The 26438-nt window shown below is 43.2% G+C and overlaps 1 protein-coding gene across 10 annotated transcripts in view; it reads left to right on the top strand.

Moving 5' to 3' along the window:
• PDYN (prodynorphin) overlaps nt 1–26438 on the top strand; it is an 87775-nt gene that overhangs the window by 5195 nt on the left and 56142 nt on the right. For 4 of the 10 annotated variants that reach the window (XM_072943934.1, XM_072943943.1, XM_072943938.1 and 1 more), the window contains exons 3-8: nt 5460–5758; nt 6215–6292; nt 9920–10138; nt 16034–16126; nt 16709–16837; nt 17019–17483. In XM_072943934.1, coding sequence (XP_072800035.1) covers nt 17417–17483 — 67 coding nt within the window. In that variant the 5' untranslated portion in view covers nt 5460–5758; nt 6215–6292; nt 9920–10138; ... (1 more) ...; nt 16709–16837; nt 17019–17416. The remainder of the gene's footprint in view (nt 1–5459; nt 5759–6214; nt 6293–9919; nt 10139–16033; nt 16127–16708; nt 16838–17018; nt 17484–26438) is intronic. The other 6 variants (XM_072943937.1, XM_072943935.1, XM_072943936.1 and 3 more) reach the window with 6 other exon arrangements.

A 26438-nucleotide genomic window follows, 5' to 3' on the forward strand; every position in this document is an offset into this window, starting at 1 on the left:
CCTCGGAAGCTGTTACATCACAAGTGAAATAGCTAAAATCTGACACCCAGCAGCCCTGGGTTTTAATGACCAAGCTCTTAACCCTTATACAAACCGGTGTTCTCAAGCTTGAGTGCACCTCAGCATCACGGGTAGGGCTGGTAACAAACTAGATTGCTAGGCCCCACCCCCACCCAGAGCGGCCAATCGGTTAAGTCTCGGGTAGGGCTTGATTTGCATATCTAACTGGATCCGGGTGGTGCTGATGTTCATGTTGCTGTATGGGAACCACACTTTGGGAACCACTACCCTACGCTACACTGCCCCTAGACCGAGCACAAAACTGGGGCAATTGTAGGGGACTGGAGTTCTGGCAAAGAATTTGGGGATGGATTGGAGCTATTACAGAGAATCTAAGCAAAGAAGACACGAGGTGATTATTAAAATCAAGAAAACAAAGACAGTTTATAAGGAAAACGTAATCATCATAAATTATAATGCCTAGCTGGAAATAATATTACATTGTCATTGTAATGTAAAAACAGTACATTGATTTAACCAAAAATTATGATATGATTATTTTGGGAAAATTGGAGTGGGGGGGTGTGTGTAGACAGAGAGAGAGGAAAACTAAGTCCTTATTCTCCATAGCTGTAAGTTAGTGACACCATAATCAGGTATAAAGAAGTAACTATAGAATGAGTTATTTCTTCATGGGATGGGACTTGATGGTGAGACAGAATTTTTGTTATAAGCCTTGTAGTGGTATCTAAGCTGTAGTAGTAACTAACTCTTAAACATTATGTATATTTATTACTTGGATTAAAATTGAAATTAAAAATTAAAGTGGCATGGGCTTAAGCCACCACTGAAACAGCCTGTCAGCTTGGTGGCGCTGTTCAGCTTCTGGCTGTAACATCCACCTGTTGTCTTTGTATTACCTGGAAGCATCTGGAGGGCTACAAGTAATAAGTACCCAAATCACACCCTGGGGACACTGCACTAGAGACATTGCAGCCACTAGACTCAACAGAGAGGGCCCCTCGTCTATTTAACAAGGATCTGAGTCACAGAAAACAGAGGGAAGCAGATTCAGCCACCCTGTTTCCCAAACTTAAAGGATTGTTCTAATTTCCTCCAACCTGCCACTGAAAAGGCTCAGAAATTCCAACCTTTCTTCCTCTCCCATCTGGGAATGCCATAGAAGTTCTTTATCAGGCTATTATCTGAATATTTGCTGCAGAAAACTGGTTGCTAAGTTCCTACGAGTTAGTTATGATTTTTGGAAAGATAAAGGAATATGATGCAGAGCTAGCAGGGCAAAGTCCTTTATCCTACAACTAGTGGAACGTTCCAAATAAAGGACTGGGGGATCTGGTTGAAATGTACATAACGTAGGACAACAAAGTACACTCGTTGATCAAAGTGTAAAGCACACACCCTTTCAGGAAGGCAATTTGATAACTCATTGTTTATTAATATATTTAAAAATTCATACACTCTGAACCAGCAATTTCATTTCTAGAATTTATCCTATAGAAATGTTTACCCAAGTGTGGAACAATATATATGTGCCATAAGGATTTTTATTGTGGTCATTCGTAATAGTAAAATATTAGAAATACTCAAGTGCCAGAGACGGGATTAGTTACATAGAGGCACACATTTGAATGTCATGGAGCCATCAAAAAGAAGGAATTAGCTCCATGTGTACTACCACAGAGCAAGTATTCACAATATACTGTTACATGAAAAAGCAAATGTAAACTAGGATCTATAGTATGACCTCATATTTTGTTTAAATATGTGTACACAGTTGCTAACCTTCATTGAGTTGTTTATTTGGGGCTGTCCTACATGCTTTATATGTGCTAATTTATTATTCCAGTATGCCTATAGGGTAGGTTTCATTATTACCTTCATTTTTCATAGAAACTGAGGCACAGAGAAGTTATGTGACTTTCTCGAGGTGGTACCATTAAGAAATGGTGGAACTTGGTTTCAAACCAAGACATATCCGATTCCAAAGGTTGTGATCTTAAGCCATTACATGATACAACTTCTGTACTTACGTGTTAGTTTCTGCATGCATAAAAGAAATAGTTGGATAAATAATACTCTAGATGCCAAAAAGAATTCTCCCTAGGGGATTCTTTCAACACTTTTGTATGATTTGAACTTTTTAACCTATGTATTTCTGGTATTAATATTTAAGTCCCTTTTTGTGGATATGAAAAAATAATAAAATTCAGTTTAAAAAGAGTAGGCAATCATGTAGACTACACCTCATCACTCATTTTCTCAGTGAGTACTGATTAAGCCCCTGCTGTTTGCTGGATTGGGGATTGAGATGAATAATATGTCATGGAGGAACATAGGATCTCATGAGAACACAAAGAAAGAAGTATTCAGTCCACAGTCTCCCGGCTCTATTGCACTGTGGCTTTCCTTTAGATTTTAGATCTTTACAAGGGATATGCGGTCAACCTCCAGTATAATGACTACATCTGTGTCAAAATTGTTTTTGTTTTTTTGGGTTTTTTTTCCTTCAAGTTTTATTAGGATGTAATTGACAGACAGCTTGTATAAGTTTAAGATGTACAGCGTAATGATTTGACTTACATATATCATGAAGTTATTAGCACATCAAAACTTTTTTAAACCACTTCCTTCAGGTGACTTCTATAAATTGGTCTTTTGCAAACACTACTCTGTTACTTTAAATAAGTAAAGTGATTGAGAGAGTCTAGGAAATGTGAAAGATTCTGTAAGGCTTAATAATAACTTAAATATAAAGCAACTCCCACTTTGAGGGATCATTTCTGGGGAAAACCACTCTGTCTTCTAGCCAGGTATAGACCACACGTGAACCCCACCTATTAAACCTGGCAGACCTGCCTGTACAAATCTGTATAGTGAGCATTACCCTCCCTTAACAGATGAGTAATTTGAGACTCAGAGGTGAGGTGATTTGCCCAAGGTACCTTGCAAGTGGCAGAGCTGGAACCCAACTGGAGTCCAGGTCTGTCTGGTCCTCTCGCCCTACCTCGCCCATTAAAGCACAGAGGTTTCTAGGCTACTTTCCTAATTTAGATTGCTGGCCCTGCTAAGAATATGGGGCTGTGTTGACAGAATGCTAACACTGATTAATTTATTGTTCTTTTATTGCCTTATGCTAGTATAGCTGTGTGCAGTGTTTCATAAAGAGAATGGCGAAGCAATTTGCAAATATAAAATACAGATGCTTAATTTGAATTTCTGTTTCAAATTTATTGTAAACCAAGTCAGGTTGTTTATACCATAAACACCCTAGTGTCTATTATAAAGATCCCTGGAAACTGCTCTTAGGTTCTAAAGTGGTATATTTGCTTACATTTCTCAAGTACGAGGTAAGAGGAGTCAACAGTGCCTTTTTGGGGGTGCAAGGTCCCTACAAGGGTGTGTTGGAGCTGCTTCCTCTGGGCTTATGTTCATGCACATCTGTTCCCAGCTCTCAGTGACATCACATCCAGCTTGAAATCAACTAGGATGGGAGTATTGACACCATGGAAAGTGGCAAACCCTTGTGGGGTTTTAATTTGTAATCAAAGCTCCTTCCATCTGCTTTCTGCCCCTCCTCCAAATGATTTAACCTCCCTGTGCCTTGTGAATAGCAAGATTTCTTCCTTTCTAGGTTACTCTGAAGATTTAGTGAGATAAAGCACATGGCACTCCTTCTATGTTTGTTTATTTAAATAACAAATAACATTGAAAAAAATCAAACGAACAAAAAAGTTTTCAGTGAAAAGTAAATTTCCTTCTCACCCTGGACCTCCACTCCAGTTCCTATCCCAGAGGGTAGACTGTTTTTCTGAATCCTTCCAGAGATGTACTCTGCATATATGAGCATATATATATATGTCTGCACATGTGTATTTTTACATGACAGCATATCACCACAGTATGTGTGTTCTGCCCCTTGACACACACACACGTATGAGAGAAAGAAAGACATATGTTTATCTATCTATGATTATTCTAAACTGGCTTATATAGATCTAACTTGTTATTTTTAAAGGCTACCCTTTATTCCATTTTCAGATGCACCATGGTTTATTTAACCCACCCTCTATGGGCGATAGTTAGGTTATTTCTCATCTCTTGCCAGTACAAACAATGGGCATTGAATAACCTGCCTTTTGCTCGTAAACACAAGTATATCTGTAGGCTCAATTCTTGGAAATGGAACCATTGGGTCAAAGGGCATGGGCATTTAAAATTCTGATTCAGTTGTCAAATTGCCTTCCGGGGGTTGTACCAATTTTCTCTCCAACCCACAGTATAGGAGAGTGCATGAGTCCCCACGGCCTGGGAACATCATCCCACTTTTTGATCTGTGCCATCTCCTAGTCCTTGGCACCCTGAGTAGGTGAATGGTCCTCATTATTATTGTTGATGGAAACACTCAGGTGTGGGAGTGGCCCTTGGGCACTGGAGCTCCGTGAACGCTGCTTTGCATGCTCTTTATCATTCCAGTTATTCTTGAGTGAAATTTCTCAGGAACATTAAGGATCAAGAGGGTGAGAAGCTCCAGTGCTCCAGGCAGCTCTGGTACAGCTTGTTCGCTGTCGCTGTAACAGAATCAGCTGTCTGAAATACACACCTGTCCGCTTGCTCTTCTCTGTAAAACTTTCTGTGGCTCACATTTCTCAAGGTTCCTGGACCAGCAGTGCCAGCATCCCTTTGTCTGGTTGGAAATGTACCTTTCAGGCCCCTCTGCAGACCTACTGAATCAGACACTCAGGCGGGGCTCAGCTCTCGGGGCCTTCAACCAGCCCTGGGGCAATGCTGCTGTGCCCTCAGGTTTGCAGCCACTGACTTACAGAGTGAAGTGGCCCCCACCACGTGGCTCCAACCCACCTTTCCTGCTGTATTTCCTTCCCCCTCCTACAACTTCGAAACACACCTAGCTACTGACTGCTCAAACCTCCCTCCACTTTCTCACCTCTGTGCTGGGGGCAGAAACCTCTAGGTGTCCCCCACTTTCTTATAGAGCAATAGAAGCTTGCATTTGAAAAGGGCATTTCCCAGCCTCCCTTGCAGCTGTTTTCTGGCAAATGGGATGTGAACGGAAGTGAAGTGCGCAACTTCCGATTTGTGCCATCAGAAGAAAGGGGCAGGCCTGGCCTTCTGCTTGCCCACTCCCACTGGCTGGAAGGCAGATGGGATGGTTCTGGACCACGCCAATGGATGAGGGTGGGACCTCAAGTGTGGTGGAGCCTCAGGAGGGGTGGGTCTGGGTCTCTGATATTATGGGACCATAGGAGCCAGAAGACCACTTAAGCCTGGACTGTGATAATAGAAAGAGATACACTTGCGTTTTGTTCAGCCCACTGTTACCTGAGTCTGCATGAGCACAGCTGACTGTCTTCCCTAACACAATACCTTTGGGTGTGCTCTTCCTCTACCTGCCTGGCAACAGCCTTCTCTTTTCTTTGAAGGACAGAATCAAGTGCACCTCCTTTCCCTGATCCAGGAGAGGCAATTTCTCCCCATCAGGCTCATTTCACTTCAGAATCCCTGTTTCCGGCCAGCATGGAGTCACACCATTTCCCCACGAGAGCAGGAGCTCCTTACGGAATATTCCACAGTCTGCTTCGGTGTCTGATGCAAAGTGGATACCAGCAGACATTTTCCAGTGGCATTTGTAACCCAGCTTCTGCGTTTTTCTGTGCTTCCTGCTAAATTGTGCTTTGATGAATACCTTGGATGAGAACTGGGAAATTTGTTGTCTGGAATGGTGACTATGTAACTGAGCAGGACCCTATGGGCCTTCCTGGGACAGACCCCTCCCCTGTATCCTCTGCTGTAGCTCCTCTGAAGTACCCAGATCATAGTATCTCATGCATATGTCCTGAGTTTCTTGGATGCTAAAAACCACCACCCAATGGAAGAAATTAACTACTTGATGATCATGAGCAAGTGGCCCCCAGACCTTCTGGCACCTAAAGATTGATCACTATCAGTCAATCAGATTATGCACAGCTGATCACAGACTCTGGGATGCCCCTGCCTCAGCTGTCCTTTAAAAAGGCTCAGCTGAAATCCCTTAGGGAAGTGGGGGTTTGGGGGGCATAAGCCACCTGTACTTCTTGCTCAGCCCAGCAATAAACCTTTCTCTGCTCCAAACTCTGATGTGTCTGTTTGGCCAATCTTCCATTTGCTAACAATGAGAACACTCTTTTCCTCTTTCCAGAGCAGCTGTGGACTGAGTGGACTGAGCCTGCCACTAAGGAGGGCTTTGGGGATGACCTAGGAAGTAAGGGGTACAAAGGTAAGAAGTCAGGAGGGAAGAATTTGTTGTGTGTCTGCACAGCCCACAAAGCCCCCACCTCCCTGTGCTTAGACTGAATGGGGTGGAGAGGCCTCCAGGTCGAGACTTGTGAAAACCGTGACACAGCGAGACCTTTATCAAAAGGCCACTCAGTCATTGCAGACTCATGTCTCCTGCTTTGGGAGCCGCTGCGTTTCTCAAAACAACGTTGTTCCATGAGACTAAGCACTCCCAGAACACTCTGACCTTTACTCGGACTCAACTAGAAGTCTAAAGTAATATATTGTCAACCAGATTGGTGATATCTCCCCACCCCACATACCCTCTCCCTCTCCCTCTGTCCCTTCCTCCCCTTCTCCTTCCGTTTCCTTTCTCATCCCCCTCCTCTCTCTCTCTCCTCCAACGAGGGCTAACAAATTGTTACCATCCCATTGGTTCATCAAATATTTATTCAGTATCACCTTTAGCCCAGGCCGTGTACAAGGCACGTGTAATACAACAATGAAAAAGATGCTCTGCATCTATCAAAATTCATCATATTGTACATCTGAAATATGTGTAGTGTACTGTACAGGAATCATACCACAATAAAGGTGTTAAAAAAAGACAAAATGAGAAGAACAGTGATACTAGGGCCAAGATTTCATACCCTTGATTAATAAGCCTTAAAAATGACAATTAAAGCTTCTGACAGTAAGCACCAAAAAGAAAAAAAAGAAAAAAAGAAAAAAAAATATGCTGTCTCTGTCCTTGCTCATTGTGGACCAATGATCACAAAAGTGCAGGAGTTTCCAAAGTGTGGTCCTGGGACTCCTGGGGGTGGTCCCTGGGTTCCTTTTAGGGGAGCTGTATTATTTTCATAAGAATACTAAGACATTCTTTGCCTCCTTCATTCCCAATTTTTCATGTGTACCGTGGAATTTTCCAGAGGCTGCATGATGTGTGACATCACATCATATTAATGTAAAAGCAGATATGAGAATCCTGTTGTCTATGAGGCCAGACATTAAAGACACTTGTACATTTTCAAAACATTATTACACTTCTCACTAGTTTTTGAAAACATTGTTCCTAAAATAAACATGCTTTGTTTCTTTTAATGAATGATGGGTTTATTATTGTTCTAAAGATAATTTAATAAATAAATATGTCTCCATTTTAATTTTGAATATAGTAAATACCAATTGACATAGCCCACGTGAACAAAATCTCTTTGAGGTCCTCAATTCTTTTTCAAACTTCTTATTTTGAGACCATTGCAGGTTCACGCGTTGTTTCAAGAAATAATACAGAGAGATCTGTGTACCTTTCACTCAGCTTTCCCCAGTGGTAGTATTTTGCGTAACTTTAGTACAACATCACAACAAGGAAATTGGCAGTGGTACAATCCACCCATCTCATCCAGATTTCACCAATTTTACATGGATTTGTGTGTGGGGGTGTTTAATTCTATGCAACTGTATGACGTGTAGATTTGCGTGGCCACCACCACAGTCAAGGTACAGAACATGTGCTTCCCTTTTGTAGCCCCAGCCACCTCCTTCCCTCTCCTCTCCCTAACCCTGGTTCTCCCTCTCTATAATTTTGTCATTTCAAGAATATTATATAAATGGAATAATACATTATGTAGCTTTTTGAAGGTGGCTTTCCCACTCAGCATAATTCCCTTGAGATCCATTCAAGTTGTTGCCTGTATCAATGGCGTTTCCCTGCTGTGGCTGAGTAGTATCCCAGGTATGATGGAAGGGCATTCAGATTGTTTCTGCCTTCTGCTATTATGAATAAAGTTTCTATGAACATTCATGTACGGGTTCTTGTGTGATCATCCATTTCCACTTCTCTGGAATAAATGCCCCGAAGTACAGTTGCTGGGTAGTATGGTCAGCACATGCTCGATTTTGTAAGGAGTCACCACATCGTTTCCTGAGTGGCTGTACCGTTTTATATTCCTACCAGAATGTAGTCTAATCTCTCTGCATCTTCACCAGCACTTGGTGTTGTCACTATTTTTTATTTGAGTCATTCTGATAGTTGTGTAGTGCTATCTCACTGTGATTTTAATTTGCATTTCCTGACGGTAATGATGTTGAAAATATTTTCATGTGCTTATTTGCCAAGTGTTTCTCTCTCTCAGTGCAATATCTGTTCAAGTCTTTTGCCCATTTTTGAACTCGTGAATTTTGAGAGTTCTTTATGCATTCTAGATGCCAGGCTTTTGTCAGATAGGTGGTTTGCATGTTTTCTCCCAGTGTTTTTGTCCTCTTCACAGGCTCTTAGAGCAAAAGATTTTCAGTTTGAATGATCCAGTTCATCTTTTTTTCCCTTTACGGATCATGCTTTTGGTGTTCAGTCTAAGAACTCTTCACCCAGCCCTGGGTCCCAAAGATTTTCCTCTATTTTTTTTCTCTAAAAGTCTTGTGGTGTTACATTTTTACATCTAATCTTTAATCCATTTTGAGTTATTTTTGCATTAGTTGTGAGGTTTAGGTCAAGGTTTGTTTGCTTATGAATATCAATAATTTCTAAGAGATCCTGAGACTAAAGATTGAAATATTACAGTAAGGTGTATGAGGTTCTCTAAGACAGGTATGTGCAAAGTGCTGTGGGAAGGTTAACTTTGATCAAGGCGGCTCTGGAAGACTTCCCAGAGAAGCTGACGTTGGAGTTCTGCTTTGGAGGATGGATAGGATTTTTACCAAGCAGAGGAGAAATCTTGTTGCTTTTCTCCTATAGCCAGATATTCTCAGTGATGAGGTTAATTCTGAAAGAGGGAGGTGTGGAAATAAAGGGGACCTAAGGAATCAGGCAGACTTTAATTGAAATCCTTCTTAGCTAGCAAAGTCACCCTCCCTAAGCTTCTGTTTTCTTACCTGTAAAGGTGGGGAAATAATTCTTTCTTTTCAAAGAAACTGTGAGGATAAATGAGATGTGTGTAAGCTTTCCAGCTTGGTACCTGACACATGGTCACCACCCAGTGAATTACCTCCTCTCCCCCTTTCATGAGTCCCTTTACCTTTCCTCCGTGTGCTGGAGTGAGATCCTTCCTTCGATGTTTTGCCTGTACTTGGTTTTATTCTCCCCCATCTGGATAGTACTTTAGATGAGTGGCTCTTTAACCATGTATCAACCATCACAAGGCTGATACTCAATATTTAGTCATGTAGGACCTCTTAAAAACAGATAGCAGAACTTCTGATTTAGTAGGTCTGGGGTAGGACCCGAGAATTTGCATTTCTTACAAGTTTCTGGTGCTGCTGATGCTGCTGGCCTAGGGACCACAGTTTGAGGACCACTGTTTTAGGTATTCCCAGTCATTGCCTCAATAAACTGTGTAGAAGGAATCAAAACATCCACGTTCTGTGTGCAAATGGATTTTCAAGGAAATCCCCTGTTGTGTTTGTTTTCAAAATTCACAGAAAACTCAATGGGGAGACCTCTGGTTTTAAGATGGCTGAGTTTTGCTTTGTTTTTAATTTTGGCAACAAAACAAACAAACAAAAAAACATACATACCATTAGATTCAGTATCTTCACCAGTCTTAAATGTACAATTTGGTATTGTTAAGCATATTCAAGGGTGCCTGAGTTTTGTTTCTATCCTGTTCTCTTCTCCTTAAAACCTTTCCAGACAGCAAGGACAACATGCAAACAGCCTCTCTATCTTTGATGACACCAGGAGACATCTCCAACCCTGAAGCACAATAAATGAAGACAGGAACTGAGTCGGGGAGTGACAAACGATTTGGCAAAATGGAGGCGGGGCCGCCATCCTGCTTAAGGAGGGGTGTATATCGAGGAAGAGCCCATCACCCTGGAATCCTGGGAGGCCAGGAGTTGGCAGAACCAGGTAGTGAGGGAGGTGGAGGTGAAGGAGGAGGACTGACCTAAAGTCTCTTTTGCGGGGCCTTTTGACCCCTTGCAGTAAGGCACTTCGTTCAGAGGATACTGGGGATCTAATCTCTGAAGTATTTGAACCTGAGAGGTTCCAGATTTAGTGGCCACAGTCCAGCAGAGGGAAAAGACAGAGGCCTGGTGGGGGCTGAACTAGACTTAGGGGTTGACTAAAAAGCTGCACCCTGAATGCTGACACCCCCAGTCCGTTCCCAGCCACGTTTCAGAATATTTACATCTAGGCTCATTAAAGCACCTCCCTACCCCAAGCAGTAGATTGGAGCTTCCTTTATAGAGAAACCCAACTGCCCCAGAGAAGAGACCAGGTATTGTGACATTTAGGGGCTTCCGGGGGAAAATCTGTCTGGGCACTTAGTTGCCTGACAGTGAAGCACATCACTTGTGAAGCCCTCTCCAAGCTTGTGAAGCTTTCGGTCAGCTTTCACTTGCTTCACTTTGAAATAAAGATCATTAATCACTTGAGGTATGTTTCCAGTCTGAACAAGAGAGCCCCGAGACAATACTGCTGCAGTGGCAGTGCTTTGCCATGATGGCCACTTTGGACTTCTCTTGGCCTGTTTGGGCATCTGTGAATGAAAGATTGACTTGTGTAAAGGATTCTTAACCAGGGGTCCCTGGACAGCAGGTGCCAGTTTCTGCGTGTGTGTGTATGGGCTCAGGTCTAGGGTAGAACCCATCAGATTTTTGGGGGGTCTAAGATACAATAAGAAGTGATGAACTGCTTATTGGTTGGATTTCTAAGCTCTCTCCCTGGGTTTGTTTCCCCATATATTTTGCCCTCTCACGCCTCCAGAACTCTGTATACACAGGTACTTTGTTTTGAACACTTTTCCTTTATAGTGGAGTTAATTCCTGCTCTTCCTTCCAGCCTCATCTGAAATATCGGGTTTTCCCGGAAGTCTCTCCTGATCCCCAACCTCCCTTCAGGGTTGAATGATCACTTGGTGCTTCCCCAGACTTCTGTGCACTGCCTTCATCCCTTTTAGAGGGATATGTCTGCTGCCTCTGGATGCAAAAGCCCTTCTTCTTCTCCCAACAGCTTGGCTGGAGAGCTGAGTAATAATATCCTGGCAGCACCCGCTTGCCCAGTCCCAGGATAAAATACTTGTTAATTGGGCTGAGAGCTGAACTGGATAGGTGCTCAGGAGTAAATCAGCTCAGACCTTTGAGTTACACTTCAAAGCTCAGCAGAAGGCAGAGTGAGCTGGCTGGAGAAAGAAACAGGGAAAGATAGGGCAATTATTAAAACGCTTTTTGTCTCTGTCCTCAGGTTACCTAATCAGGCTGGGCTTACTGAGGCTCTTCTGAATACTGTGAACTTAAATTTAAACTTGGTGAAGGGAAGTCAAGGTCAAGGTAGTACCTCCGCCCTCTAATTCAGCACCAGATGCTAGCAGCTGTCAGGAGAAAGGCATGAAGTGTCCAGCCCTAACCTACATGATATGTGGAATAGATACTTTTGGGGGGTGGGGGCAGCCTGCATCTGAACCCTTTTGCTATATATTTGGAGAATTTCTCACATTATGAGTCTTCATGGAAGGCAGAGACCACTTTCATTTCTGTTACAGGGTTTTCCATCTCAAACATTTCTTTTTCATTCTTTCTTAGAATGTCCCTCTCTCTGCTTTCCTTGCCCATCTGTTCTTGCATGTTGCCGACTTTTTCCATTAGAGCCTTTAGCATATTAATCAATGTTATTTTATGTTCCCAGTCTGGTCGTGCTAACACCTCTGTTCTATCTGCGTCTGATTCTGATGTTTTCTCTGTCTCATCAAACTGTGTTTTTGCCTTTTTACTTTGTTGTTAGGACAGAGTGACAACTCTTCTTAGTCCCTTACATGCTGGATTGGAAACTGGAAGTCAATGATTTTTTTAGATTTTTTTAATTGTATAAAATATACATAACATGAAATTGATCATTTAACCATCCTTAAGTGTCCAATTCAGAGGCATTACGTACCTTCACATTGTGGTGCAACCATCACCATTGTCCATCTGCAGAACTTTCTTATCATCCCAAACTGAAACTCTGTTTTTATGAAACAATAACTCCCCATCATGTAGGTGCTAACTTTTATGTTACTGTTGATGCTGCTCTTATTATTTCATAGTGAACAATTTCAGTTGTTCTACTAGGATGTTAGGCATCATTTTTTGGAACGTGTTTGGGCTGGAGCATCATAGCATTTTTAAGAAGGGAGCTGATGGGATCAATGTGTGTGTTTTAGGAAGGAAGAGTCAGTAATTGGGAAAAACTGAGTGCTGAGCATGATGTTGATCTTCCTTCAAGTCAGAGCTGAGCAAGTTGCCCTGAAAGTCTGTCCTAAATGGAAACATTGATCAGTGTAACTGTCCTGGGTTCTCACTGACTTCATTTCACCAGTGTTGTTTTATTGTTTCATCTGCCCAGGAATGGAACTTTGAAACTCCCAGAGAGAAAAATGGGAAGATTCCATGTTCTAATCTCATTTCTAAACGTAATTGGTGCCTGACTTACTGAGCACTCTGCTTCCAGAGGCCATGTTAACAGAGCCATTTATCCTCCTCTTCATCCAGGTGGGCCAGCGTGCCCTGTGATGCATGTCTATTGCTCCAGCAATGGAGACGTAGTGCAGTTGGTACAACCTTTCTGGAGGGCAGTTCAGCAGTATGTATCAAAATTTTTAATTTGTAGAAACTTCAAGCCAGCCATTTTCAAGGATTTAATTTAGCTCAAAGAAGTAACTGGACAAATGGGTAAGGATGTTTGTACAAAGATGTTCAATGCAGCTTTGTTTATAACTGTGAGAAGTTGGAAACATTCTAAATGTCCAACAATAAAGGACAGTTTACATCAATGATGGCATCCACAATGTCATATTCACCATGTAACTGTTGCCAAAGATGAGATAGAGGTGTGGGGGGCAGGGAGCCTCCACAGTTTTAAAGCATATCCTTCAGATACCCTCTGGTGAATGTTGGAAAAGCATTTATACTTACATCCCTAAAACTCAGTAGAACATTTCAAACCAAATTACCTAGAAGAAAAAAAAGTTTCCCATTTTATCCCAAAAGAATTGATAAATCAGAGTTGCATGTAGACGTATTGAGAACCAAGTGACCCAGACCTTCCGGGACCAAGTGCTTCTGGTTGATGAGTGCAGTAGAAGTCGCTGGGTGAGACTCCCAGGAAGGCTTTTATAGAGGAACAGACCCCATTTTCTTGACTCCTTTGGCCTTTTTGCCCCTTTCTCCATTCTTCCTGCCTGGAACATTGCTGTATTGCCTAGAAATTCAGCACACATCAAGCAACGCTGAGGCTACAAAGCCTGAAGATGAAAGTCTTTGTAGTCTGACAAAGAAGGGGTATGCCCAGGGCTTCTTGTTACATGAGACATACAAGCCTTTTAGTTGTTCGTGGCTCTTTTCTCATATCTTCCACCGTATGCTTCCTGATACAGTTGTTTTCATGTTCCCTCTTTCTCTTTCTAAAAGCAAATGAAATAAAAATTATGTACTAATAAATATACCCGGATGGATCTAATAGTAGAAGATACAATTTAAAAAAATCAACTGAGGGATAACAAAGAGTTTTTGCACCTTGGCTGTTGGTAGCAGAGAGAGAGGCTGTGTTACCGGACCCTAAGCAAATATTTAACACCCAATTTAATTGTGCATGATCTAGAAGTGATGCTAAGCATCTTACATCCTAACATGATAGTTTAAAATATGTATGTATATATACATTTTACTGAATTTTAGTAAAATTTCAGAAAATTGTTTGAGGGTTTTGAGTTTATGTGTATATAATTTTTCTTATTTAATAGGAATAGGTTTCCTTTTGGCATTTTCATTAAGAATGTGTGTTTTTCAGGACCTGATTACTGATATTAAGTGAGATATGCCAGGACTAGGAGGGAACCCTGCTGCCCCAAAGCCATTTCCTCTAGTGGGCTTTCTGGTCCCCAGTTCCAGTTTCACCCTTTCCCTCCCCCAGGGCCAAGGATCTGCCTACCTTCAGACCCTTGTAGGGGCTCCAGACCTGACCACATCTGGCACAGCCCTGGACCCCTTGCTCCTGCAGCTGAGCTGGGCCTTCCCCCTTCTAGGATCTCCCCAATCTGGGGAGAGTAGCTACTTCCCAGATTCGCAGCCAGAGCCCCGCAATGCCTCACCTGTTCTGAGTCCTTCCTTCTGACAGTTGATCCCCCTCAGCAACCAGAATTGGGGGTGGGAACAAATAAGCAAGAAATGTACAACTACAGTGAAAGTTAAAAAAAAAAAACTAAGTTAAAAAGCAGGTTATATAGGTGCATGAAAACATGCTCAGTATCGCTAATTATCAGAGAAATGCAAATCAAAACTATAATGAGGTATCACCTCACACCTGCTCAGAATGACCATCATTAAAAAGTCCACAAATGATAAATGCTGGAGAGGGTGTGGAGAAAAGGGAACTCTCCCACACTGTTGGTGGGAATGTAATTTGGTGCAGCCACTATGGAAAACAGTATGAAGATTTCATAAGAAACTAAAAATAGATTTACTGTATGGTCCAGCAATCCCACTCCTGGGTATATATCTGGAGAAAACTCTAACTCAAAAATATACATGCATCCCAATGTTCATAGCAGCACTATTTACAATGGCCAAGACATGGCAGCAACCTAAATGTTCATCTACAGATGACTGGATAAAGAAGATGTAGTGTATATGTGTATATATATACGTATGTGTACACACACACACACACACATATACACACAATGGAATACTACTCAGCCATGAAAAAGAATGAAATAATCCCATTTGCAGTAACATGGATGGACCTAGAGATTATCATACTAAGTGAAGTAAATCAGAAGGAGAAAGACAAATATCATATGATATCACTTACACATGGAATCTAAAGAAATGACACAAATGACCTTATTTACAAAACAGAAACAGACTCACAGACATAAGAAACAAATTTATAGTTACCAAAAGGGAAAGGGGGTAGAGAGATAAATTAGGAGTTTAGGATTAGCAGATACAAACTACTATTTATCAAATAGATAAACAGCAAGGTCCTAATTTATAACAGAAAGAACTACATTGAATATCTTGTAATAATTTAAAATGAAAAAGAATATATATGTGTGTGTGTGTGTGTGTGTGTGTAACTGAATCACTATGCTGTGCACCAGAAACTAACACACCCTTTTCCTTTAGAAGCCTGATTCTATTTAACTTTTACATTTACGTCTGTGATCCACCCCACATTAATTCTTATGTATGGTGTGAGGTAGAGATTAATTTTTTCCCCATACATATTATTTTCTGTATGGATATCTAATTTCTCCAGCACTGAATTGCAGCAGCACCCTTGTTGTAAATCAAAAGGACATACATGTTTGGGTCCATTTCTGGACTCCCAGTTCTGTTCCACTTGTCTCTTTGTCTGTCCTTGTGTCAGTACCACCCTGGCATAATTACTATAGCTTGGTATTAAGCATTGACACTTCACAGTGTATGTTCTTCTTCAAGATTGTCTAAGCTGCTCTAGGTCCTTTGTATTTCCATACACATTTTAGAATTGGCTTGATAATTTCTACACATAAACTTCATAGGAATTTGACTGTGATTTTGTTAAGTCTATAGGTACATGTAAGGAGGATTGACTTCACAGTATTGAGTCTTCCAATCTATTTATTTAGATTTTCTTGATAGCTTTGTTGAACATCTGATTTTATTTAATCAATCCTGGAGTTACTTTATCTTTTTGTTAATATATAACAAGATTATATAAATGTATTTTTATATATATATATTTACTGCCTAAGCCATTTTTTTTCCTGATTATTTGCAGCTAAAAGCACCTGAACTACTGTAACAAATTTGCCCTGTAGTGTGATGGATTAAGTGGAAAGCTTGAATCTATGCTATTCCCTGTGTGACCATGGTAAGTCGCTTAACCTCTCTGGGCCTATTTCTTTATCTATGGAAACCTCATAGGGTTGGAAAGTTCTTCTCCTTTTTACAAACTAGTGAAGACGGATTCTTTTTTTGGTCTCAGCTGAAGTATCATTTTCTTGGGGAAGTCTTCTCTGATTCTTCCAGTAAAACCTAGATATTCTTTTTTTATACCTGCCTTTCAAAGCAATCAGTACACCGTAATGTCATTGTTTGCATGTTTGTCTCCATCAGTCCTGTACTAATCAGGGAACAGAGGGTGAACTTAGAGGGCTTAATTAAGAGAGTTTAATGAAGAGACAATTATAGAGGGATAGACAGGATTAGGGAAATCCATAAGGTGGGATGAGACACCCCAGGAACTAGCCACAGAGGCAAGCCAGTACCCATCTTGGGTCTGAAGGATGGAGATGAAGGAAGTGTTACTGGAACACAGTGAGACCGATCGCTGTGGAGGAGAGGCTGTCCAGCAGATGCTATGTGCTGCAGGGGAACATGGCCACCAGGAGAACCATGCTCAGGTGAAGGCGAGAATACCCCACCCCCTCTCCCACCCTCTGATTTCCTTCAGCTCCCATTTGGAACAACCCAACCAGAAGACAGAAGGCAAAGGGGACCAGGTGGTACAGTCTGTAGCAGCCAGCCTCCTGGGGCACAAAGTCCAGCAGCAAGAGGCAGAACACGGATATAGAAGAATTAGGTAATGGTCAGGATACTCACCTTCAGTATAAGCTTCTTGAGAATGGACACCAAGTCTCTGAAAAAAGTTACCACAGGTTTTTATACACCTGTTACAAAAATCCACACATCATAGAAAATAAAAGACCCTCTATGATCCCTAGAAATAACCAGAGCTAACTATTTGTTACATAATATTGCAGATTTTATGGACATACACTTTGAATATGTGGGTCTGTGGAAGATCGTCTTTCCAAAAATGACCACAGCAATGTTTCCAGTCTCACATGGACTTTCTGATATTGCCAGTCCCCATGAGGTAAATCGATTTCTGCTGACTTTGAACCTGGGGAAGGCGTTGTGATTGCCTTGACAGATGGAATGTGGCAGAACTGGTGCTGTATGACTTCCAAGGTCAGGTCATAAAAGGCAAAATGGATTCACCTAGAAACCTCTTTTGGGGGACGCTTACCGTGGGAACCCAGCCACTAGGTTGTGAGGAAGCCCAGGACATGTGAAGAGGCCACGGGCACGTGTTCTGGCTGATGGCCAGCTGAGGTCCCAGGGGACGGTCAGCGTGACTTGCCGGATAAGGGAAAGAATGAGCCTCCAGGTGATTCCAGCTTCCGGGGTCAGAGCCGCCTCAGCCGACACCACGTGGAGCCAAGGTACTTACCCCCCTGAGCCCTCCCCAGATTGAAGATTTATGGGCAAAAGAAATGTTGATTTTCAGCCACTGGGATTTTGAGTAATTTTTATATGCACCTAAGAACTAGAACAGAAGCAATGTAGGGGGTTACGATCTCAGACTGTGGAAGCAGACTTCTTGGTTTCAATGTGATCTCTCACTTACTCCCTGTGTAATATTTGGCAAGGTGCTCAAATTTGATTCCTCAATTTCTTCCTCTGTAAAATGGGAATAAGGACACAAAAAAATCTCACCAGGTGGGCTTGGTGGGGATAAGTGACTAAGACAATTAGCTTAGTTCTCAGCACGTACCTAATTATTATCATTATTGATCATGGATTCCCTCAAAGACCACCAGGAAATTTGGTGATCAAATAAAGCTGAGTTTATTATTTCATTTTTTAAATGGAGGTACTGGGAATTGAACCCAGGACCTTGTGCATGTTAAGCATACGCTCTCCCACTGAGCTATGCTCATCCCCTGAAACTAAGTATATTAAAACTTACCACACAAAGGGAGAAAAACACTTGGATAAAGTCTTAGTGGTATCTCTAAGTGAAGGCATTAGGGAGGGATACTTACAGTTTTAAAGGCTGCACTGAGTGGTTTTAAGGTGGGTCATATAAGGCAGGTAACTGGTTGGGATTGGGCAGATTTTGTAAGAGCTTTGAATTGGTGAATGCAGAGGGGCAAAGGCCTTGAAGTGAGTCTAAATGAGCATGTTTTAATAAGTAAGGTGTTTCATTTTTATCGGGTCTTACCTTCAAAGAGCAGGTAGTTCCTGGAGCAAGCCCCTAAGCTATTGCTTGGTCCCAGTGTTATTTAACACAGGGACAGAAAAGTGTGTCATTTTCAGGTCTCATTATTATAATTTTTTGTGAAATAGGGCTCATAGTCTATGCTAGCTATTTTATTGAAACTCCCTTTTTCACTGAACAGCATATCTTAGATATCATTCCTTATCAGAACATGTCAATTAAGTTCATTCTTTTTAACATCGGCTTGATATTCACTTGTATGGCTGCATCATGCCTTGTTTGCTGTTTCACATATCAACAGGTGCCTAGTGTGTCTAAGTAGTGGGGTGGGGGGCCCAGACCCTTAGGACAGTGCCTGGCACAGAGCAGGCACTCAGAAAGAATTTGTAATTGAAAAGAGAGTGAACATGAAATCTATGAAATGCCATATACATGTACAGTGAGGATGGATGGTTGGACTCCCCTCATTACTGCATCCTAGCCCACTCCACTTTTGTCACCTGTGTTAGGGATCATCTCAGGATGCACGTGGCATGGAAGAGATCGATCCAGGGGTCCTTATGTGCTCACGGTAAGAGTTTGCTGAGAGGCATGAAAAACAGTGAGCGTGAGGAGCGGTAGGGTGACCAGCGAGGCAGGCTGGATGGAGATCGCAGCTGAGACTCAGAGGGGCTCAGGTGCCCAGGAGAGTGGTGGTGGCGTTGGGTCAGTGCTGGAGGGAACAGGGTTTCAGTGGCTCTGGACGTCAGCACCTCATGCCATCAGGCCCCCACTGATCGACCAGGCAGAGCAAGGGGTACCTCAAGACACCAGCAAGGACTCAAAGGGGCAGTAGGAGGGCCTCCTCTTCCCTTTGCCATGAGGACATTTCCCCTACATCCAGATGTCATCTGCAAGAGAAGGAAGCCAAGGAAGAAACGTTTGAAGAAAAACAGGCAGCCCCGTAGACACATTTATGAAAATGCAGCTGATACAAGATGAAGATAGAAGTTTTTCAACCAGAGGTGGTACCACACCGACAGGGGACATTTGGAAATGGGTGGGACTTTTTCCCCCTCTTTTTTTTCCTGAAAATTTTCAAACAGAAAAGTTAACTAGAGTAATTGAACAAAATACACATATATCCATCCCCTAGATCTGGCAGTTGTTATGGAGTTTGGGGATTTTTTTTATTTTTGGCCATAATTTTTTATCTGTTGTTTTTCTGAAGTAGTTTAAAGTAAATTACAAACATTCTGACATTTCACCCCAAATGCATCTCTGAAAAATTAAGAACATTTTTCTGCATCATGCGAGGGTGTTCTTGGTCTACAGTGGGGAAATCTTCTGGCAGTTATGTGGGCGAAGGGCAGTGTGGGGTTCACTTCGGCCCAGGGAAGAATCATCTGGCCCAGAGCTCTGCCCGTACCATCTTGGAGAGCCTGCTCCATAGAAAGACACGTGTGTGTGGGAGTGTGTGTGGGAGTGTATGTGGCGGCGGGGAATGCTAGCCTAAATTTACTCAGTTTATATATATGTCTTTATTATAAAGTCCCCCATAAACTGATAAAATGTGGGCACACACACACACACAAGTTACAAAGAAACAGTAGGAAAAAAAGCACCTATAAACTCAACCTCCAAGATCAACCCCTGTGAACACTCTGGCTTATTTCCTTCTAGTCTCCATCTTTTTAGATAGTTGAGATCATACTCTGCATATATGTATACAGTTTCCTACCTTAGAAAGCTGTACTTTGAGTTGGTTATTTAAATCTCCTGACCCCTGTCCACTAGCTACAACCTTGAAAGGTGGGGAACTGAAGAGCAAGAAGAGATCTGTTTCTGGAATGAAAAATAGGCCACATTTTTTTAAAAAATGGGCCTAATAGGTGATTCATTAATTTCTCCACCCTACCTACTCATGGCTTCAGTTAATCCTCAGAATGACTTTAGGATGGAGAGCTTATCATGCCCACTTTCCAGATGAGATGCCCAAGGCTGAGGGAGCATAGGAAGCCACCCAAAGATTCCACAGCCTGTGTGCTTATATAGCCTGGACTTACAGCCCGCAGTACAGCAGTCAGCTCCTTGACCAGCTCCAGGAAGAGGGAGGCAGGGATACTGGGGATGCAGAGTAAGCGCTTCAGCTGGGGACCGTGGGAGATAGGAGACTCACAGACTCTTCTGTGGAATCTTAAACAACAAGTAGGATTTATCCAATTTGGAGAGGGTTCCTCTTTCCTCCTTTGATCATCTACTTCTTGGTTGGGGCATGGCTCACCCATGTCTGTGTATGTGTGCCTGGGGCTGGTACTTAGATTGAAAACACAACTGCCTGTAGTGGATTGAAGATGGTTGCAAATCCTCTGACAGTCTTTGCATTCCAGAGGAGGGATCTATGTGCCTCCCCTGGAGTCTGGGCAGGTTCCGCGATTGCTTGACTGAGAGAACATTGTGGAAGTGAAATTGTGCCCATTTGCAGGCAGAGACCTTAAGAGACTGGAAGCTCCACATTCAGTCTTTTCACGTGTCTTAGCTGCCATGCTGTGAGGAAGCCCAGGCAGCCCTGTGGAGAGGCCCAGGTAGAGATAATGTAGGCTACTGGCCCAGAGGCCCAGCTGAACTCTTAGCCATCAGCTAGCACCAACCTGCTACCCATGGGAGTGAGCCATCTCGAAATGAGTCCTCCAGCCCTATGCTTCAGTGAGCAGAGATGAGCCAAATCTGCTCATCCCTTCCCAAATTGCAGATCTGTGAGCAAAGTAATGGGCTGTCATTTTAAGTCACTATGTTTTAGAATAGTTTATTAGGCAGTATTAGGTAACCAGAAAACCACTGTTTTCTGAGCTGAGCTAATAAGCCAAATAATCTGTGAAACCTTTCACGCAGGCTGTCTCCTTTAATCCTCATACTTCCCTCCAAGGTAAGAAAAACAGTAGCTAACATCTCTCGAGTGCTTGCTATATGCCTACTGCAGTTCAAAATCCTTTTCCTATGCCAATTCATTTAATCGTTCTGATGGCCCTGCTTCACAGCCTCTTAGCTTCATTTTATGGATACTGGTAGGGGGGGGTGCATATAGCTCAGTGGTAGAGCGTCTGCTTAGCATGCAGGAGGTCCTAGGTTCAATCCCCAGCACCTCCATTAAAAAAAACAAAAACACTCTATGGATATGGAAAAAGGCACAGAGAAATTGGAGAACCTGCCCCAAATCATGCAGGAGGACTCAACTGTCTGATTGGAAAGCCAGCATTCCTAACCACTATAATTTTCTGCCTCTCAGCAGAGGGTTGAGAAGACTGAGTCTCAGAGACGGGAAGTGACTGCCTCAAGGTTGGATAACTAATGAGTGACTTTGGACCACTGATCCTCTGGGTTCCTCCATCGAAGCCACCACGGCCCTCCCAGCACTGACTGCCCTTTTAGGCTTGTCTCTGTGTGAGCTGTGGCTGGCTCCCAATCTCCAGTGGTATCCCCTAGCTTGATGTCCTTCCTGATTCTGCAGCTGTGGTACCCAGTGACCTTTGGCTGTTCCCGCTTGTTCAATTCCATCCTCAAAGCACAGGATTTTTCCAATGAAGAAAGTTCTTTAGAAGAATATGCCCCAGGCTCAGAAGGACTTTCTAACAGAACTTTCCAACATTCCAAGGATAGTCTGTGCTTGGAGCACTGCCTGGCTCCAGACCTCTCGCCCTTCCTGCTGGTCTCTGCCCACTCCTGCTCCTTCTTCCCTGTCTGCTTTGCAAATGAGGGATGGGGGTGAGCAGGGCAGGATGTCAAGGATGAGAGGAAGTGAATAGGAGCTCTACTGTCACACAGACTTGTGACCTAGGGCACTTATTTAACTTATCTGAACCTCTACTTACTTACCTGTAAAATGGGATTAAAAATTTATTTAGTATGTCACATGTAATTTGGGACAAATTTGCATGAGACATGGTTGTGCCAGAGTGGATTTATTTATTTACTTTAATGGAGGTACTGGGGATTGAACCCAGGATATCGTGCATGCTAAGCATTCAGTCTACTACTGAACTATACCCTCCCCCGCTTTCAGACTGTGTTCTTAGTTGTGGAATTTCTAAGCTTAGTTCCCTAGGCTTCCCTCTCCCAGTGATTCACTGGGTTAACAAATATCTTTCCAGTAAGTTCATTTTCTGCAGAAATTAGTCAAGATCAGTTCTGTTGCTTGCCACCACGTACCTGACTATACTGAACTCAGAAGGCCATTGTGAAGATTAAATGTAAAGAACTCCGCACGGGTCTTGGGACATCAGAAGCACCCTGTATTAGTCAGGTTCTGCTGCATATAATGGAAACACTTAGACCAGGTCAAGCCAAAAGAGACTTCATACAGGGGATATTGGGTGCTTGCAGGATTGTCAGATGTGCTGGGGGAGCAGGTTCTAGGTAGAGCTTCCAGCAGTGTCTCCCAGGATATATCTACAAGGTTGGTGCACCAAGGGAGCTTCTAAATCCTCTATGATCAGGAAGCTGGAGCTTCAGGAAGTCCCTGTCCTGACTGCTGGCTCCAGGACAACATTGCCTCAGCTGAGGTGCACAGATCAGGAAACTGCGCTGCCACTGTTGGTCCCAGGACCACACTGCCTCTCCCTTGATTGATGGCAAGAAAACAGATGTCCATGACCTTCGTCTCAGTAATACAGAGCAAGGCACTTAGTCACTGGATCTCTACTTTCACTGCTGCAGGAAAAAACAAATGCTCTCAGCAGATGCTTGCCAGTGCAAAGAGCGGAAATACATTCTCTACCTCACTTCTGCCTTCTGAATAGTGCATCCGTTTTTGGAAGAGAGGTGTCTCAAGGACCAATCTGTAGACTTGGGTTTGCCAGCGTCTAGCCTGCAGGAAAGCCTGCCCAAATGGAGTTCAGTGAGTCGACCTGTGATGTCAGAAACACACCCTAAATACAGGAATCACTTTTCCTGCTTACCACATTGCTTCGCACTTACCTGCTGTCACTTTTGGTGCCCTGCTTTGCTGGTACCCTAAGCACATGCTCAGTCTGTCCCCACCAGACTAAGAATCGGATGAGGAAAAGGCGAGCAGCTGGAGCTTGGGTGTCCCAAGGCAGAGAGACAGAAAGTGGGCAGTGTGTCCATTTCTTCTGTGCTCGAATGAGCTAGTTCGACAGAACAAGAGCCTTGCCACATTGCTTGTCTCTGCAAGCCTTGGGGCCTCGATTCAAAATGAATTCCCCCCCAGGAGGTGCTCAGAAAGTGATGCTTCACAACGCTTCTGGGACATGTGTGGGCTGCAGAGGCCAGAGCCTGAGGCAGGGAGAAAGAAGACTTCCTCCCACCCACCTGAGCTGTCTTGGTGGGCCACCAATTAAGAAGGAAGAGAAGCAGTAGAAGACATGCCAGTTCCTGGCAGCAGCTTCTCCCGAAACTAATCTGGGTGATGTCTGACAAGGGAAGATGCTGACTGAGGCATGTGGCACCCGAGCTCTGACATGAGCACAGATGGGCAGCATGTCAGAATCAGCCACTGGCCACTCCGGACAATGCAGAGATTAAGAGCAAGGGCTCAGGAGTCAGGCAGACACGGTGCTTACATGCTTGGGGTTGTGGACAAAGCGACTTAAGCCCTACTGAGCCTTTGTTTCCTCTTCTGTATAAGGTGATTAGTACGTATATCGCAGGTGTGGGGAACACTGGGTATATAGTGCCCGGCACCGAGTAAGTCCTTGATATGGTGAAACAATTATTAAAATGAAAGAAAAGGGAATGGACTCATGCTGAGGGCCTACTGCGTGGCAGGTGCTTTGTCTATAGCATCTCCTTTCATTTTCATAGCTACTCAGCAGCAAGGTGGCAGCCCTGTAAGGTGAGAATTCTTATCCCCATTTTGTAGAGAAGGAAACTTTGGTGTAGCAGACACTTTCAAGGCCTCACCCATATCCTTTTGCCCTCCCCACCTCAGTGACTTCCGACAGCTGGCACCTGCAGGTCTTGGCCCAGGGGGTTCCTGCTGCTGTCGGGCTGGCAGGCTGGGAGTGCTGGAGCTTTAACAATCCCCTCCGCAGCAGCTTTCAGCCTGTCTCCCTTGACCCTTGTGGGGACAGCCCTGGGGTGTGGGTTCTGCACGGTCTCCAAGAAATCCCCAGTGGGATTCAGCTTTCCATCTAATAAGATGTGGTCGTCCCTATTACAAGTGAAGTCCTCACCCTCCCCAAAAAAGGAGAAGCACCATCCCCACGGTCATTGTGTCCATTGCTACTTGTGTTCACTGCTTTTTGGCTCTGTCACAAGCCCCCTGAAGAGTCTGTTACCTAAAGACCAAATTGTAAAATTAAGGTTAAAAAATGTGTATGAAACAAAAATAAGAAGAAGAAAGTGGCATATAAAAACAGGCCCATACATATAACAAGCAAAGAGAATATACACAAAGCTGCTACATTCATTGACTCCGTAATTGGTCATGAGCTCATAGCTGATGTCTGTGGCTCCCTTATTCACTACCCATTCTGTACCTTCCTCTCTCTCAGACAAAGCCTCAGCTACTTAAGATTCTTTACTTGATGGAGTGACCCAAACCATCCTTCTCGAAGGGTCTGAGTCCCTGATTCTTCTACTTTTTCATTTGTTCATTTGCTATAGTTTTACCTTAACATTGACTATAGGGCATGGGCACACTCAGAGATGACCCAGAAAACCCACTGCATTCCAGGCATAGTTCTTCTTGTCCCCATTTGTTAGCAGCAATCGAATTTCCTCTTGGTAATCCAGATCAGTTATTCCATCCTGTAAATAACCCCTTTTCTGCTGAGTGCTTCAGTGGCCATGTGACAGTCTCATCTTCCAATTCAGTCGAACCATTCTTGTGTCCTCTGGTTGAAGTATTCCCACCTTGGAGACTAAGACCTCCAAACTAGCAGACTTCAAGGTTCTTGAGATGGAAAATAGGCTATTGGATATAATAGTGAGAGGAGACACTTCTACTTCTATCCTTTTATTTCTAGACCTATGGATTTAGTCTGGATAGGGTTTCTCATAACCAAAATCAGTGGTCTCTGATTCAAAGTACATATAGTATCCTACAAGACAGAACTCAGTCCTTTCAAGATGTTATCTCACAACTGGTGCAGTAACTGAGTCTTCAGTCAGCTATTCCACCTTCCAATTAGTCCAGCCACTTCTAGATAATGGGGTGTTTGGCAAGAACAATTAATTCCATGGGCATGATTCCATTTCTGTACTTTCTTTGCTATGAAATTAGGTCCTTGATCAGAATTAATACTACAGGGAATGCTAAGATGGTAGATAAAGCATTCAGTGAGTCCACAGATGATGGTTCTGACGGATGCATTATGGGCAGAGAGGGCAAATCTGTATCCAGAATATGTGTCTTTTCCAGGGAGGATGAATCTCTGCCCTCTCCAAGATGGAAGAGATCAAATGTAGTCAGCCTGCTACCAGGTGTTTGCCTAGTTTCCCCAGGGAATAGTGTCTTTTGGGAGCTCAGTGTTGATCTCGTCTCTTGACAGATTAGGCACTCATCAATAGCTTTAGCCAAGTTGACCTTGCAAGGAAATTCATGTTGTTGATTCCATGCATAGCCTTCATTTCTGTCACCATGGCAACTTTGTTAAGGGACCTATTAAGTATGCACTGGGGTGGCTGACATTTGCTGAGTGCATCATTCAGTCTACCTGATTATGAAGACCGTCCTCTGCAGTGGATGCCCTCTGTGGAGGCATTCATATGGGCACAAATATCCTCCTAGTGTGTGTCCATTCTGAGGGGGCCATTCATATGCATCTTCTACAGACTTCTTTGTTACCAGTCTTCCAATTATGTTCTTTCCAAGTTCATGACCATATAGCCAAACCATTAGCAACTGCCCATGGGTTACTAGAGAACCCTCTGGCCTCCTCTCACTCTAACATAGTGGACAACCTGATGTACTTCTTGAAGTTGCCTGCTGGGAAGACTTGACTTTACTGTTGCCCTTCAGGATAACCCAGGAGTAGGGCTGCAGTGCTGCAGTTCGCCGTGTTCAGGTGGTACCAGAAATTTGCATACTCACCTGTAAAACAGATATGAGTTTTTTCTTCCTTAGTCAACTGGTTCTAAGGAACACCCTGGGAAGCCAAAGGCACTGATTAAGAGAGGGGAGGGGAGGTGATTTGAAAGGAGTTGATATCTGAGGAGTCGGAGTCATCTTCCCATG

The sequence above is a fragment of the Vicugna pacos genome, chromosome 19, assembly GCF_048564905.1.
Source record: "Vicugna pacos chromosome 19, VicPac4, whole genome shotgun sequence".
Lineage (NCBI taxonomy): Eukaryota > Metazoa > Chordata > Mammalia > Artiodactyla > Camelidae > Vicugna > Vicugna pacos.